This window comes from Diadema setosum, chromosome 6 (assembly GCF_964275005.1).
Source record: "Diadema setosum chromosome 6, eeDiaSeto1, whole genome shotgun sequence".
Lineage (NCBI taxonomy): Eukaryota > Metazoa > Echinodermata > Echinoidea > Diadematoida > Diadematidae > Diadema > Diadema setosum.
In genome coordinates, this window is record NC_092690.1 from 15,848,789 (window position 1) to 15,863,743 (window position 14,955).

General features: G+C 37.3%; 1 protein-coding gene across 1 annotated transcript; it reads right to left on the reverse strand.

Moving 5' to 3' along the window:
- Positions 1 to 1,040: 1,040 nt before the first annotated feature.
- Positions 1,041 to 14,645, reverse strand: LOC140229567 (uncharacterized). Its single transcript, XM_072309814.1, has 9 exons — positions 14,636 to 14,645; positions 10,422 to 10,552; positions 7,835 to 8,063; positions 6,981 to 7,138; positions 6,420 to 6,555; positions 5,696 to 5,932; positions 5,380 to 5,520; positions 3,333 to 3,520; positions 1,041 to 1,364 (listed from the first exon to the last, which is right to left on the reverse strand). Exons 1-9 carry the CDS (start codon positions 14,643 to 14,645, stop codon positions 1,125 to 1,127), a joined length of 1,470 nt encoding a protein of 489 aa, XP_072165915.1. The 3' UTR covers positions 1,041 to 1,124.
- Between the last annotated feature and the right edge of the window lie 310 nt (positions 14,646 to 14,955).

Genomic DNA, 14,955 nt, shown 5'->3' on the forward strand with positions numbered 1-14,955 from the left:
TGCTTTACAATTTGTTGGATGGAACTGAAGTATTATTGAACTGACTATAATATATATATATATATATATATATATGTATATATATATATAAATACACATATACAAGTATACATATGTATACACATTAACTTTACTCTCAGGTGGTCCAGTAAAATCTTCTAATTTGACCTTTCGGATGACTGTTATATTACAACTGTACTGTATATAATCTAAGCCTATTTTGCCTCCTCGTATTTCATTTTGAATCATGGTTATTGGTTCCAGTCTACTAAACTTCAACCAGTATTCTTTCCATTTAGTGGTTTTTATCCCTTCAATTTCATTATTGCCTTGCTGAGTAATGAATTTTCTTAAACTAATGTTGATTTGATGCCAGTATTGATTGTCAAATAACTTCATTCAGGAGACTGAACTGAATTGAAGAACCACAATGTTATGAAAACTCCATGTTACAAGCAAATAAATCATCCTGCAACCTTGACCATGCAGAAGGCTACCTAATTTCCGTTTCGCTATTTAAACACCTTAGAGGTTCAATTCCACAATGTGCATTCAGAGTGTGAATTCAAGTTAAATAACTGATTTAGAAACTTTTTCACAACTCGCAAAATCGGACGTAAAGATGCTGGCATGATACTGTTCCAGGCCGCTAGTATAGAGACAATTCAACGCTCCGCAGACCTCCATGACCTTGTTTACTTGCTTCAAGCTTTACCAATGTTTAATGAGAAGTCACTCGTGAAAATGTGTGAATTTACAGACTCTGGCAGTCTGTGAATCACTTGACAAAGGATAAGATGCCCAAAAATGTATGTATTGGAAATAAACTGTTGGTGTACACATAGTTTCCGAATGATTTTTATGTTCTCCTGCTGATTAGAGTGATGGGTGCTGGGAATCAACGAGTTCTGCCATTCAAGAGCTAATGTATCCTCTATAAAGCAGTATCATATGTCTTGAAATCCATTTGAAATACAAAATTTACTAGATTTTCAATAGAAATCTAATATCCCCATGAATGGAAAATATGAATATTTTGCGTGAAAACAAGTTAGACATAATAATAGTTTAAACATTATCATTCATAACTGATTTAAGAGAGAAACAGCATCATATCAACAACACTAAAAATAAGACCAGCCAACTGCTTTTACTCTGTCCAGCACTCTGCGGACAGAACTTCTCATATTATAGGTCGAGGTCGAGCTCCGCGCAGTCCTACTTCGAGTACGGCGGCCGATTCTGCTTGCCAGTGGGTGACATCTGTCTAAGGTGTCTTCACAAACCCGGGGGGATAGTTGATGTCGGTCGTCATCAGAGCAAAATACGTCTGGGTCACAGACATCCTCATTGAACGATACAGACTGAAAAAAACCCCACCACATTAGGCAAACACATATTATGTTTGCTGTTTCATTAAACAAATATAGCCCGATGCTTTCATTGAGAAAGATTATAAGACAGGAAAGTGTAATCCACTGGTAAAGGTGTACAGATAAAAGTGTGGAAAGATTCAAGGCATACCATCATCTCAACATCCCAATCATATATCTAGTTAGTGCACCATCGCGCTTTGTCACAAATTTCCACTGTTGTATAGGTTGTCATTTCTCATTCATGGGCACTCGTTCTTAGTTTGTTCTGTTTGATTGCATCAGTAATTCTGCGATTTTGTTGTGCACAGAGCGTTCATAACGTTATGTCTTATGAAACTTTAAAAGAGGGACAGGTACTAGTATTAGGTGGTTTTCAGTAATCGAAGTTTTGATTGGAACAACGATATCAAGACGACATGATTGACCAAACTCTTTAGTTCCTTGGAAAGTGTGATGGAAAAGAATCAAGAACATCTGACTGCTTGAAGGTTCTGAGGCGCGGCGCATTTTTATATGCCACGACTGCCGAAACAGAAATGCAGAAGCAAGCAAATGGACTGCATTGATAAACAAAGGCATCTATACGCTGGTATTTCTTTTGCAAAACAGCAAAATTTTGTGTTTATCACGGATTATTAAATAAGAATGCCATATTCCCAAACCAAGACCCCCCCCCCAAAAAAAAATATATATATATGTATACATACGACTCGTTGTTGCAAAGCGGAAATATTGTGACATGGCTTTTCTTAATAACTCATTGCGTTTAAAAGCTCAATGCGTGCCTAACTTTTATTTGAATAAATGCATTTTGATATCAATGCTATATGAAAACTTTGTTCATTCGGTTGCCATCTTTCTCATCATGTGGTAGATTTTTGATATGAATAAGGCACACTCTGTACAATTTCATAATATCTGCAGGTATTTGAATAAAATCAATGCAATTGAGAGATGTAAATTATTGATTTTTGGCAAGTGTATCAGGCTTTAAAAGGATACGGGACCTCCATGTAAAACGGTGTGATGCTCAATAATAAATTCAGGGACACACGACGCAATATACCATGTGCATGTTTTAGTGTTTTGAAGACAAATACCATAATAAAACCGATTTTTGCCAAATCAAAATTAGGCAGAAGTTGAACAAAGGTTAAAGTTCTTATTGTCAGCTTTGAAAGTAATACGCAAAACTTGTGTAGTTTACCGGATGCAATGCGATTACACATTGTTATGCTGAAAGTATTTTACTCAGTATTTTTCCCTTTGAAAATTTACCCTTTGAAACTAAAAGTGCATCAGGCATTTGTACCGCCCGGCTATATATGCCTTAATGATATAGCTCTCAGGGTGCAATTAATCACCGGATGTTGAAGTACTCATGGCATTTTGTTTCAGTTTTCTATCTTCATCTTTTTGTCTGAAAAGCATTTATGGAACGCTTGTGGTTATCCTGAATGATTGATCACGCCATTAGCATACGAATCGCTTCTCACTCCAAGTGGTACAGTTATAGAGAACAGTTTCAATATACATATAATCAGGAATGTTAGCCTGCTACATCATAGATGGAGGAAAAAATAAAACCATAACACTATACGGAGCAAAAACGCATTGATCCACATCACTTCATCTAAATTCATTCCCAAACGAGAAGCAAAACGTCTTCTGCCTCTAAAGCAGGGATATCGCTGATACAAGTTCTTATCATGTAGGGGAAATCAAACATGAATTAAAAAAAGTAACATTAGGTGTCTGGGCACATGCCAGTGCCCTTCTTATCATGTAGGGGAAATCAAACATAAATTAAAAAAAGTAACATTAGGTGTCTGGACACATGCCAGTGCCCTTCGCATTTCATCTATTTTCATCATGTATGAATGTGCCGATATTACTGCATGTAAATTTATTTGCATAATCATATTGTGATATATGACAATAGAGTTGGATACTCACGCGTTCAAACCAAGAGCTTGGTGGGCGTGGGAGTGCTGACATGACAGTAAAGGCTGCTTCATCGTAAATGTGATCAGAGTCAGGTGTGTTCACCTCATGTGGGAAAAACTGCGAACGCGTTGGAGGCGTTGGAGGCACCGGAGGAGATCGCGGAATGGGGGGCGGTGCTTCGCCGTAGACACTTTCAGCTGTAGGATAATTTTCGATTAGAATGAAAAAAAAAAAAAAACATTAGTGAACACACAAGAGGACAAAGGATAATTTCGTCATTATAACAAGCAAAGAGATATGTATACATACACAAAAAACCCTCACAAACACATGTGTATGTAAATAAGAGAGAGAGAGAGAGGGAATAAGTCTCTTTAAGTTTGGTCCGAAATTTGTTTATCTTCAAATAAAAAAAAATTAACAACACACTCAATCCTTGACCTTGTAACATTAAAAAGGCACGAATTTCAGGGGGGAAAGGATTGTAGGCTAATGATTTACCAGAATATTATTTCTTTGATTTATTTTCTATGAAAGAAAGTAACGATAGAATAGTTGCGTGAATTTGGTACGTAATGATGTAGAAACGTTGATTCTCCTAACAAAGCCACTATAAAGTTTAATAAATCACGCTTGTTATCGTTATCATCCTTTTCATTATTGTAGTGTAATTCATCAAACGTTATGAAGCTCATTATGAAATTGATATGCAATACCGCTTATATCATAACATACGAATTGATGTCTTGTTTAGTGAAAACCCCATTCTTCAGATTACTCATTCATATCGCCATCAGTTGGGTTGATTCATGTACAAGAGATTAACGCTACACCAGCTGTATTTACGGGAGTGTTGCACAAGAATAACAAAATAACCATTTTCTGCAATAAAAAAAAAAAATATGTGCACTGGTTCTAAGCTCTGGGATTCTTTCGATCACTCATTGAAACAAGCACGAAGCTTTGAAAGCTTTGAATATGAGCTTTATGAAAATGTTTCTTGAAAAACATAAATGATGTTTGAAAGGTAGTAATACAATGTCTCTGTAAAATGAATGATTTCTAGTAGAATTTCCAAAAAAGTAAACATTGAAATATTATTTTGTTTTATTCACAATCTTAATAATGTAAATGTAAGCACATTGTACATTATCCTATAATACGCTTATAACCTTATATTCTTTAAAAAAATTGTTAAACTATTCTATGTTTGTCTATATTCCATATAGAAAGCCTACATTTCACAAGCACTGGCTATGATTATCTTCAAAAATATCACTATAATATGTTGTATGTTCATAATGTCCACAATTTGGAACATGAATCAGTGTGATTAGATTCAATCTAATTCAAATCTATTTTAAAAAATGTCCTTGTAATAGAAGCTGTGCCGACAGTTTCATTGCGTGGTAATCATCATTCTTTTTTGTTTAAGATAACCTTGTGAGCATGACATTTGCCTCCCTGCGTTATTTACTCATGAAACATTAAATAAGAAAATAACATAAAAAAAACTACCTTTCCAGATAAAATGTCACGGACACCTGATAGCCTGTTCACTTAAACATCATCCAAATTCAAATTTTTGAGCAACATGGAATAAGACGTACAAACTATTTTCATACCCCGATTTTTCTTTAATGCGTGGACGACGACGATGGAGAGGCACAAGCACTGGCTATGATTATCTTCAAAAATGTCACTATAATAATTATGTTGTATGTTCATAATGTCCACAATTTGGAACATGAATCAGTGTGATTAAATTCAATCTAATTCAAATCTATTTCAAAAAATGTCCTTGTAATAGAAGCTGTGCCGACAGTTTCATTGCGTGGTAATCATCAACATTCTTTTTTGTTTAAGATAACCTTGTGAGCATGACATTTGCCTCCCTGCGTTATTTACTCATGAAACATTAAATAAGAAAATAACATAAAAAAAACTACCTTTCAAGATAAAATGTCACGGACACCTGATAGCCTGTTCACTTAAACATCATCCAAATTCAAATTTTTGAGCAACATGGAATAAGACGTACAAACTATTTTCATACCCCGATTTTTCTTTAATGCGTGGACGACGACGATGGAGAGGCATCCGACACCAACGATGGCGATGACAGCAATGGAAAGACTGATGACCATGACATGACCTCGAATGGAGGGAGCTTCAGCATCCATATGATTCGTGTCGTCTGCAAATCAACCAGAATGGCGTAAAAATGTCAACCGAAGTCTCCGATACCTCATGCAGAATGTACAGTTTCAGCTGCACTTGAAAAGAATTCAAATACTGGCTCGGATTGGCGGAAAGGGTAAGGATTTAGGTTTAGAGCACTTATGTCCTCTAACACATCTGAAATTTCTTACCTGATGGATCGATTCTAATCGGTTCACTGCACATATTCATGGAACAGACGACGATTCCAAAATCTCTGGATTCCTCATCTTTAGGCAAAGGTATGGCTTCACTGTTGTGATAGCACATCGGTCTCCTCAGAAATTGACCGTGCTTATAGACGCCCAAATAGAAACATGTGTGTGCGCCCTGATACTCCGTACCATTGCTGATCACTACGTGTCCTTGGTCCACTGCGATATTTAACACTGGATGTGAAGGAGATATGAAAGTCAGGTGTATTGTTTCATGGTATTTCACATTCATTCTGTTTTAGGTATCTACAGAACTCCGTCCAACGAATATTGTTATAGTAATACTCCTAAAAGCGCTAGTTCGAATTAAGGAGAAATATTGATTAAAGAAAGTTACATGTACATCCCCGAAAGGTATGAAACATGTAATCCCTTAGTCACTGATAAAGGAACAACAACATCAACAACTGCAAAACTGTCTCTCTAGCATTTCTCTTTTATTCTTTTGTGTAAAAGGAGAGACCTCTAGAATCGTAATGTTTATTACACAGGTGAGAAAAGAGGCTTTTACTTACTCGTGTATATGCAAATTGTGCGCCAAGAAGACTGGATTATTCATGACCTCCATTCTACAGACCCAAGTCTTAGTGCTTGTTGCTATTATAAAATGAATTTTTGAAACAAAAAATATGTAGAAAGACGATGCGAAAACTGAACAAACCTTGGACGTGAAGCAGCACTCGCTGGCGGGTTTCCACACCATCATTGGTGACAATACAATCGATGTACTTGCCCTGGTGTTTCTCCTTTGGAACGAAGCGCACAGAAGCGCCATTCTCTCTGCCAGAATTATTGATCTATCATTGGCGGAAGACAGATGAATAAATACACTTAATTATACAGACCCTACATGAATGCACACTTATAACTGCAAACATAAAAACACGCATAATATAATACGAAGCTATTGGATACGTGAAGTCACTACGTAGAAATATGTAACCTCTAACAGATTGACAGAATGGTACACGAATTGACAAAATGAATCTGATGAAAGACCGTAGTGTACTAGTATCTTATTTATGTGATGTAAAAAGTAAAGGATGAGAATTGCTTGTAATTAGCTACATTACGATGTTCGTGCGCACATGAATTTGCCGTCTATGAGAAACGTTTTATATTGCTACCATTTATCAAGCAAATCTACATCAAAATATAATATAGGATACAATTAACAGAGAAAGCCCATAAGAGTTCAAGATATGACCAGACAGCCACATACCATCTGGAGTTGAATATCATATCCAGTTTCCCAGCGAACAGTGGTGTCTGGGTCACTCGCTGAATCGATGGAACAGGTGAGATCTGTCGGTATATTTGCTATGACTGTTCGATTCACAGTACTGTTGGACGAAGATGTCTGCACATCAACTGCTGCCACTGGACGTACATGGTTGTCCAAGGTGTAAATTTGCAATAGAAAATGTCATCATTAGTTCCTATCCAGAATTTACAGAATCGAAATGTTCACAGCTAATTTCCTCAGGGAGCTAATGACACTGATAAATGCTTTCGAAATGCAATGAATGCTTGCAAGACTGAGAAATATATGAGGATAAGTGCAAAACCTGATTATCATGTCACGTGTTTCACTGAGACATAAACGTATATCAATGTAGCAGTGAATAATGGCAAATACATCTTAGCAGAGCAGTCACGAACAAACCGTTTGTGACCGCTCTGCTTGGATATATTTTCTCGTTCTTTTCATACGGTATTTCAGTTGATGGTAAACAGTGCCTTGATATCGAGGTAACTCGCTGATGCAAAAGCAGTGGAAAGTATAAAGATGGAATCACCGCAGTCACGTATCATTCTAAGGGCAAAAACTTTCAACAGGAACAGCAGTAGATTGTGCTTACCTTTTTTTTTTAGCCATATTCAGGCTTTTGTAACACGTTTAGTTCAACCCCGTTTGCGTCCTGACTCAGGCTAGAATAAAAGACGTCTCAAAACACCGATTTAAATGGTCAGTCACAAATTGAGCACAATCGCTCCCTTGGATGGTTATTTCAAATAAGGTATCTCTATTTTATAAATTAAGGCAGTTACTACTTTGTCTATTGATCGACATACCTGTCACGTTTAGTTGAATTTCTATCTGAATTATGCCTTCAGAAGCTCCCACGACGCAGACATATTTGCCTGTATCTTCTGGCCCCACATTTGCGATGACAAGCTCTGCTGACTTTCTGGAGAAATCAAATGTCAGGTTATACCGGTACTTGTCCATGATGAATGTAACTTCGCACGACGACTGGCACCGGTACTCTGCAATTTTTCTCCCACTTTCCGTCTCCCTGTTCTGTTTTTGAGATCATTTTTTAATACATTTATTTTATATTGTTTTTTCTTCTCTGAATTAAACGCAGTACCATAAATTACGTACCGAAGTTTGCTTGAAATTCTAAAGTAATGCACTTGATAGACAATATAAGTGCAATATCTCATGTATGTTTCTTAAAGTAAGAAAACCCCGAAACAGAACAGTCCAGAGAGAAACCCCCCCCCCAAGATATCCGAAATTCTCGCGGTCACCTGAGTATGGAAGTTCAACTTCAACACCTTGCAGAAATTAGCTTAGATGAACACAGTAAAACTTTGTTGGGGCTGGGGAAGGGTACGGTGTCAAATAGTTTATTAATCTACCACATGGCACATACTTGCCAAGTCTGCAGAAAATTTTAGAATGTGTATTCAGTAAAGAACTAACTGTGAAAACTGGCCTTTAGTTTGATCCCGGTCCGAAGGTAGTTACCCCTGGATCCACTATGAACTAACCTAAGAAAGTGTATACCCACTGATGTACATTGTTTGTTCATTTTTCATCTGAGAAAATGTTAGCATTTGAACCTGGCCTTTGACCACTGACCTTATGACCTTATGACCCTCAAGTTCCCGAGAGAATCACTGTCAGGTAGAACATGCACAAATATGTACTAAGTTTCAAGATGATACCTTCAGCCACTTTCGATATATGGAGGAAGAAGTGAAATTTAGCACTTTCACTTGACCTTATGCAAAAAACCCTCCACAGAATCTCCATTAGGTAATACATGTATAAATAAAGTTTCAAGTAAAATACTGCAGGCATTGCATATTATTATATGAGGGAAGTAGTGACATTTTGAGGAGTGGACCTTGACCGTTGAACCCTGACCTTTGACCCATGCCACCCATATATTCCTAGGTAGTCACTGCCGGTCAGTACATGCATACATACTAAGTTCTGGGAAGAAACCTTGAACCATTTGTGAGATATGGAGAAAAACGTGAAATTTCAACATTTTGACTTGACCTTTAACCTCATGACCCGAAAATCTCTCTGGAGAATCTTTATTTGGTTGTACATGCATACACTAAGTTTCAAGAAAATACCTTCAGGCACTACTTGGATATGGGGAAAATAGTGAAATTCTGAGCATTTGACTTTGATCTTTTGACCTTTAACATCGAGCATGTGCACCTAAAAGTACAACTTTGCCCACTCATACATACATGCCCAGTTTCACCACTATAGGATACCTCAAACTGTTTTTTAGTTACGCTGTCCACAAAATTGATTACAGACGGAAGGACGGACAACCCAAAAACATAATGCCTCCTTTATGTCTTCGTGGCGGAGGCATAAAAACAACAAGGTCTATACAAATCAGCAAATCACGCATGCATGAAAATGTGTTCTCTATAAGTCGACCCAAAACAAACTGAAGTCAGACTACTTCAGCTCTTGCATTTGGTTCCGAAAGGCAGGGAGTTATGTTTACTGGAAACTGATATGCTTCATATTGAACGAAGTTGCCCCATTGGTCAATGCTGCTTTGGAGTCTCTTTCAGAAAAGTCACCATAAAGTCGTTTCTGTAAAATGATTACTGTTGCAAGTTGCAAATGAATACCTGTACGATTCATGATTCCAGAGGGCGCTGTTGGATAATTTCTACCAGAGCCATAAGGCTAATTCAGAGTCAGTTGGTCCAGCATGGCTTGCATTCCTTGGTTACTTTTTAATTTTTTTACAGTGCATCTACCACGTTCTGAACGTCTGAATACAATGGTGACTATGCCGAAAACGGATGAAATTACAAGATCACTATCAGTTCGTCTTTTCATTCGGTCGTTGTTCCCCGCTGGTCCATCGTGAGCACAGAGATTGCATAATATAGAATGCGCGGGTAATTAGTTTTCTCCAGAGGTTTTGCATTTGTGTAGTTTTATTTTAGCTTGAGTAATTACTCTTCAGTCTAGATAAAATCAGTTATTTTCAGACGTATAGCTCATTGGTTATGTGATTCGTTCCATTATCCAGTTATGTTTTCCTTCCTGCTAATTTACACGCTCAACAGATCAAATTGAATACAGCATTTATCACTGACTAACGTGTGATAAGCATTCTATAATGTATTGTGAACAACGCAGTCATCGTTATATGCAATGACAATCCCGCTGAGATGATAGTGTGTAACCTTCCTGCAAAGTGTTTTCACAGTTCTTCCTGTTATTAAGTGCTATGAAGTGAATGAAGTCCTGACTCTAATTCCAGCACACAGGCCTATAATCATTTTATTTATATGTAACGTGTGTGATAGTTGAAGATGATGCCGAATTGTTCAGGAATCTTGCACTATAAACATGAGATAACATGACGTAAATCTTTCCTCTCACCTGGTCCTGATGATACCAAGTAGCGTGATCTATTGTGTTCCTCTTGACTTTAACTGCAGTAAGCGGGCAAGACAAAATGACTTCTTTGCCTGGCTTAGCGTCCGATGCGGATGTCGGAGACAGTGTGTTACCTGGTAAATTATCAATGATAATACCAAACCGTAACAGGGAGCTACAAATAAACCATTACTGGTTGATTTTTTTTTTTTGAAGTAAGCGTACCTGGATTCATGGTAGGTCGATTAACCCAATCATGTTTAACAGTGAGTCCTTCACGACGGGGATTAAGACGCAATTTTCAGTAAAGGAAGCCAGGATACCATTTTACATTTCATCTTAGTCTCCTTCACGATTAAAAAATGAAATGGCTCAACACGCACAGACAATACTTAATCCAAGTTAAACACAAATATGCAGGTACACATTGATTAATGTTTATGTCCACTCTGAATCCACATTGCATATACAAGTTGATTTCAATAACTACGATTAAAGTACAAGAATATGAAATATATTATGGACGTTTTAAATGTCACATAATTTCCTTTTGGAAATATCACAACAAGTAATAAGCTGTGTTCATTGCATATTTTTGAAGAGTTAGATCAACACTAACACTCATGACCATTAAGTAAATGAAATAATAATGAAATTGCGACATAATTAGTTTGATATTTCTTGATTTTTTTTTTCTCCGAGGAATTAAAGGTATCATTGCCTTTGTGCAGCTTACGTGGGTTTGACCAACATGACAGTTTTGCGAAACACGTGAAACTCTATTATCGTGATTATCATTTCCTTCATTTCACTCTCCTTGCAATCTCCATATTGATGGAATTTCTACCATTTTGTTTGAACTCTCTACTTTAAAGTCAACATGCAGTAATATGTCACTATAATATTGCCCCCCCCCAAAAAAAAAAGGAACGAAAAAATGCTTCCACCGACTTAAACTAGACTCTCACCTGCAATCAAAAAAGTCGCGACAGTGAATGCAATCGTTTGCGTATTTCGGAACATCTTGGTGAGATAGACTTCAGTTTGGTTAAAGTTGATCAGGAAATAAATGACTGTGTAGAACTATCAACCTATATGCACATGGAAAATGGGAGCTGCTGTACTGATCTCTCCTGTGGCTGTTTGGTTCTCAGAATGTTGACTCCCTCACAGCTATCTACATATAAGCTGCAAACAAAGTACACTCCGTGGATTTATCATTATCATCTAGGATGGCAGGATGGATAGACAGGTTTTGATTCTGTAAGGGGATATTCAATGCACTTATCTTTCTTATCATCCCCCTCTACTTCCACTTTCACTACGAAAACAACGTTAACCCGACTACCCCTGTAAGCTAGCTTTAACATGACCCGACTCATAGATGACCGGAAATAGATGGCCTGTCAGGACTTGCACGTTCTTTATGACTGTCTATTTATGGAACATTGCATTGAGACTCAGAGTGAAAGTAGAATGCCTACATTTCAAAGAACACAGTGTCATTAATCTCTTAGTATTTTTTTTTGAGTGATTATTGTAGGGCAATACCTCCCATGGGAGAAGCTTCCTGGTTATGATAGGGTTTGTCTAATATAGGTAACTTCTTTTCATTTAGTAATACGAGAATAGTATACGAGTAATATGTAGTATACTAGTAACAATTAGGATATCCCTTACTTGCATAATGGAAGTGTCATTCCATTGACTATTATGGCTAAGCTCCTTAAGAACGACGTGATAATTTCTCAGAAAAACCCTCAATGGACTGTCTTCTCACATAAGGCCGCGATCAAGAATGTGTTGTATAATTAGGTAATTAATGAACGAAGGTTTAACCAACGACTGCTAGTGATAAAAGACTACAACATGTGTTTCCTTTATTGCTGAGAAGTTAGCGCACACCCACCGGGACAAATGTTCGTTCATTTGTTTGTTTGTTTGTTTGTTTTTTCCTTGGGGGGGGGGGGGGTGGAGATTCCACGTCATGTATAGGCCTAGACACAAACAACAAAGACAACCATGTTCCAATTAAGGATGCAATAGTTTGGTTTGGTCCAAAGCTCATTATCTATAATAAAGTAAATTATACCTATAAAGACTCTTTTGATGCCACTAACTACCACCACCACCACTATACTACTACCACTAAGTAACACCAACACTATAACTACCACTGCTACTACCACTACTACTACTACTTCTACCACTACTACTTCTTCTACAACTACTACTATACTGCTTATACTTGACGGACGCATCCGAGATAGAGTACACAATGCGTTGCTAAATATCTCTGCCCATCTTCAGTGTTTGCATATCGGCTAATTCATGTCCAATATCTCGTGCGATGTATAGGCAGTGTCGTTTCAATGAACTTCATCAGATGTGATTTGATCCTTGGTATCCATCACAGTGAGCAACACATCGGGTGGTACCATAAGCTACACTAGAAGGGTTGAACATGTGCATAAGATCTTTTACGTTTTGTGCTCTCTCCATCGTATTTCCGTGCGACATGAACCCTACAAAAACATTTCTATTATATCTCACATCGCTTATTGAATCATCGGACAAGAAACTGATATGATGTGGTTTCACAGGGGAAGCACACAACTAGGCACGTGCCATTTGCCACTTAACACCACTTGCACTTCATTCGCGTGACAACCCTTCCAAGTTTCGCAGAAGTTAAGCTGTCATTAGAGCTCATAGAGAGTTTCTAGTTGGAATCAAAACTAAAGGATTACATCCTGAGACTCTGGCTGGCTATTCCAACCATTGCGCTAATATCCATCCATCCATCTAACTATATATATATATATATATATATATATATAGACGATGAAGACAAACAAGTTGACATAATGCATTAGAATCCAACTTCATTTATTTGTAAACCAAATTTTCGACCCTTGCACGGATCTTCCTCAGGGTAACTGTTACCCTGAGGAAGATCCGTGCAAGGGTCGAAAATTTGGTTTACAAATAAATGAAGTTGGATTCTAATGCATTATGTCAACTTGTTTGTCTTCATCGTCTTCATGCTCTTATTCCAACACGCGGATAATAATACCATAATACCATTATATATATATATATATATATATATATATATATATATATATATATATATATATATATATATATATGTATATATATATCCCTAGTTGGCACCTTAGGGAGACATATTGGGGGGGAAGTGTCTTCATTAGGGAGACAACTGGTCATTAAGGAGACAATTTTCGTGTCTCCATTGCGTAAACTGCCATTGATTATGTAATAATAAATTTGCATATAAAACAAATGGAAATGTCTTCCAAATGACCCATCTAGGAGTATATATATATATATATATATATATATATATATATTGGTGATTCTATCCTTCTATGAAGAGTGCTCGATATCCTCAAAGGAAGAGCTTTAGACAGAAGTATTGCAACAAGTTCACTCGGTTGACATCAGGTTCATCCGTATTTTATTGCTACTCGGAGTTTCATGCCACCTTCATTTAGGGGCAATCATCAGGCAATGATTAAATACATCCCAGAAATGCATTTGGATTGAATTAACGCATTTTTAGCGCGTGATACCAAAACAAAAACAAAACAAAACAAACTATACGCGCCTGGACCATAGGGACCAGTGCGCACTTAATCATATCCATTATTACGTATATCGGGCAATGATTAAACCGTTGGACAATGCATCGACATCATAAGCTTGTGCGCTATGACCGTAGTTACCAGCGCATACTGAATCACATTCATTATTACGCAATAATAATAATTACAATTGTTCAATGCATCGGGTAGACTTGACGCGCTTTATAGCGCGTGACACAATAACAAAGTAACAAAGTAACAATAGAGGCCAGTGCGTACTGAATCACTTTCATTATTACGTATGAGTAATAGCATCTGGAAATTTGCATTGATGTAAAGGAAGCCCAGGTGTATACATGCATCAAATTAACCAAATATGCGATGAATTATTAAACAAAATTGTTAAGAGTTATTAAACAAATAAATTGCAATGAAGATAGTTCACAATTAGATGCAGAATACTGAAAGATGGATTATTGCGGAAATCCTTCAGTAAACAGGAGGACACGACGATTTCAATCTAAGACTTGAAATTACAGATGTAGAATTTATTTTCATGGCGGCACTTCGACACAAGTTCTGGTCTCTTGTTTAGTAGCGTTTGCTTACTTGCGTTCATGATAAGAAGCTTCTCGGTGAGACATAGGTCGCACCTCTTTGACTCGCTGGTGTACGGGAAGGCATGGCTGGCGATGGACCATTCGATGGTATACGGTGTGCTGTTCTGGTTCAGGTTCCAGATGACAAATCACAACTCGCAAACCATGAAAGATGTCAAGAAATCTAACAGGAAAACGTGCAACTGCCGGAACAAGGACCTCTGTCCACTCCAAGGAAATTGCCTTGCAACCAATCTCATCTACAACGCGGAGGTCATAACCCCAGACGAGAGAATGACCTACATCGGCGTCACAAATCACAACTCGCAA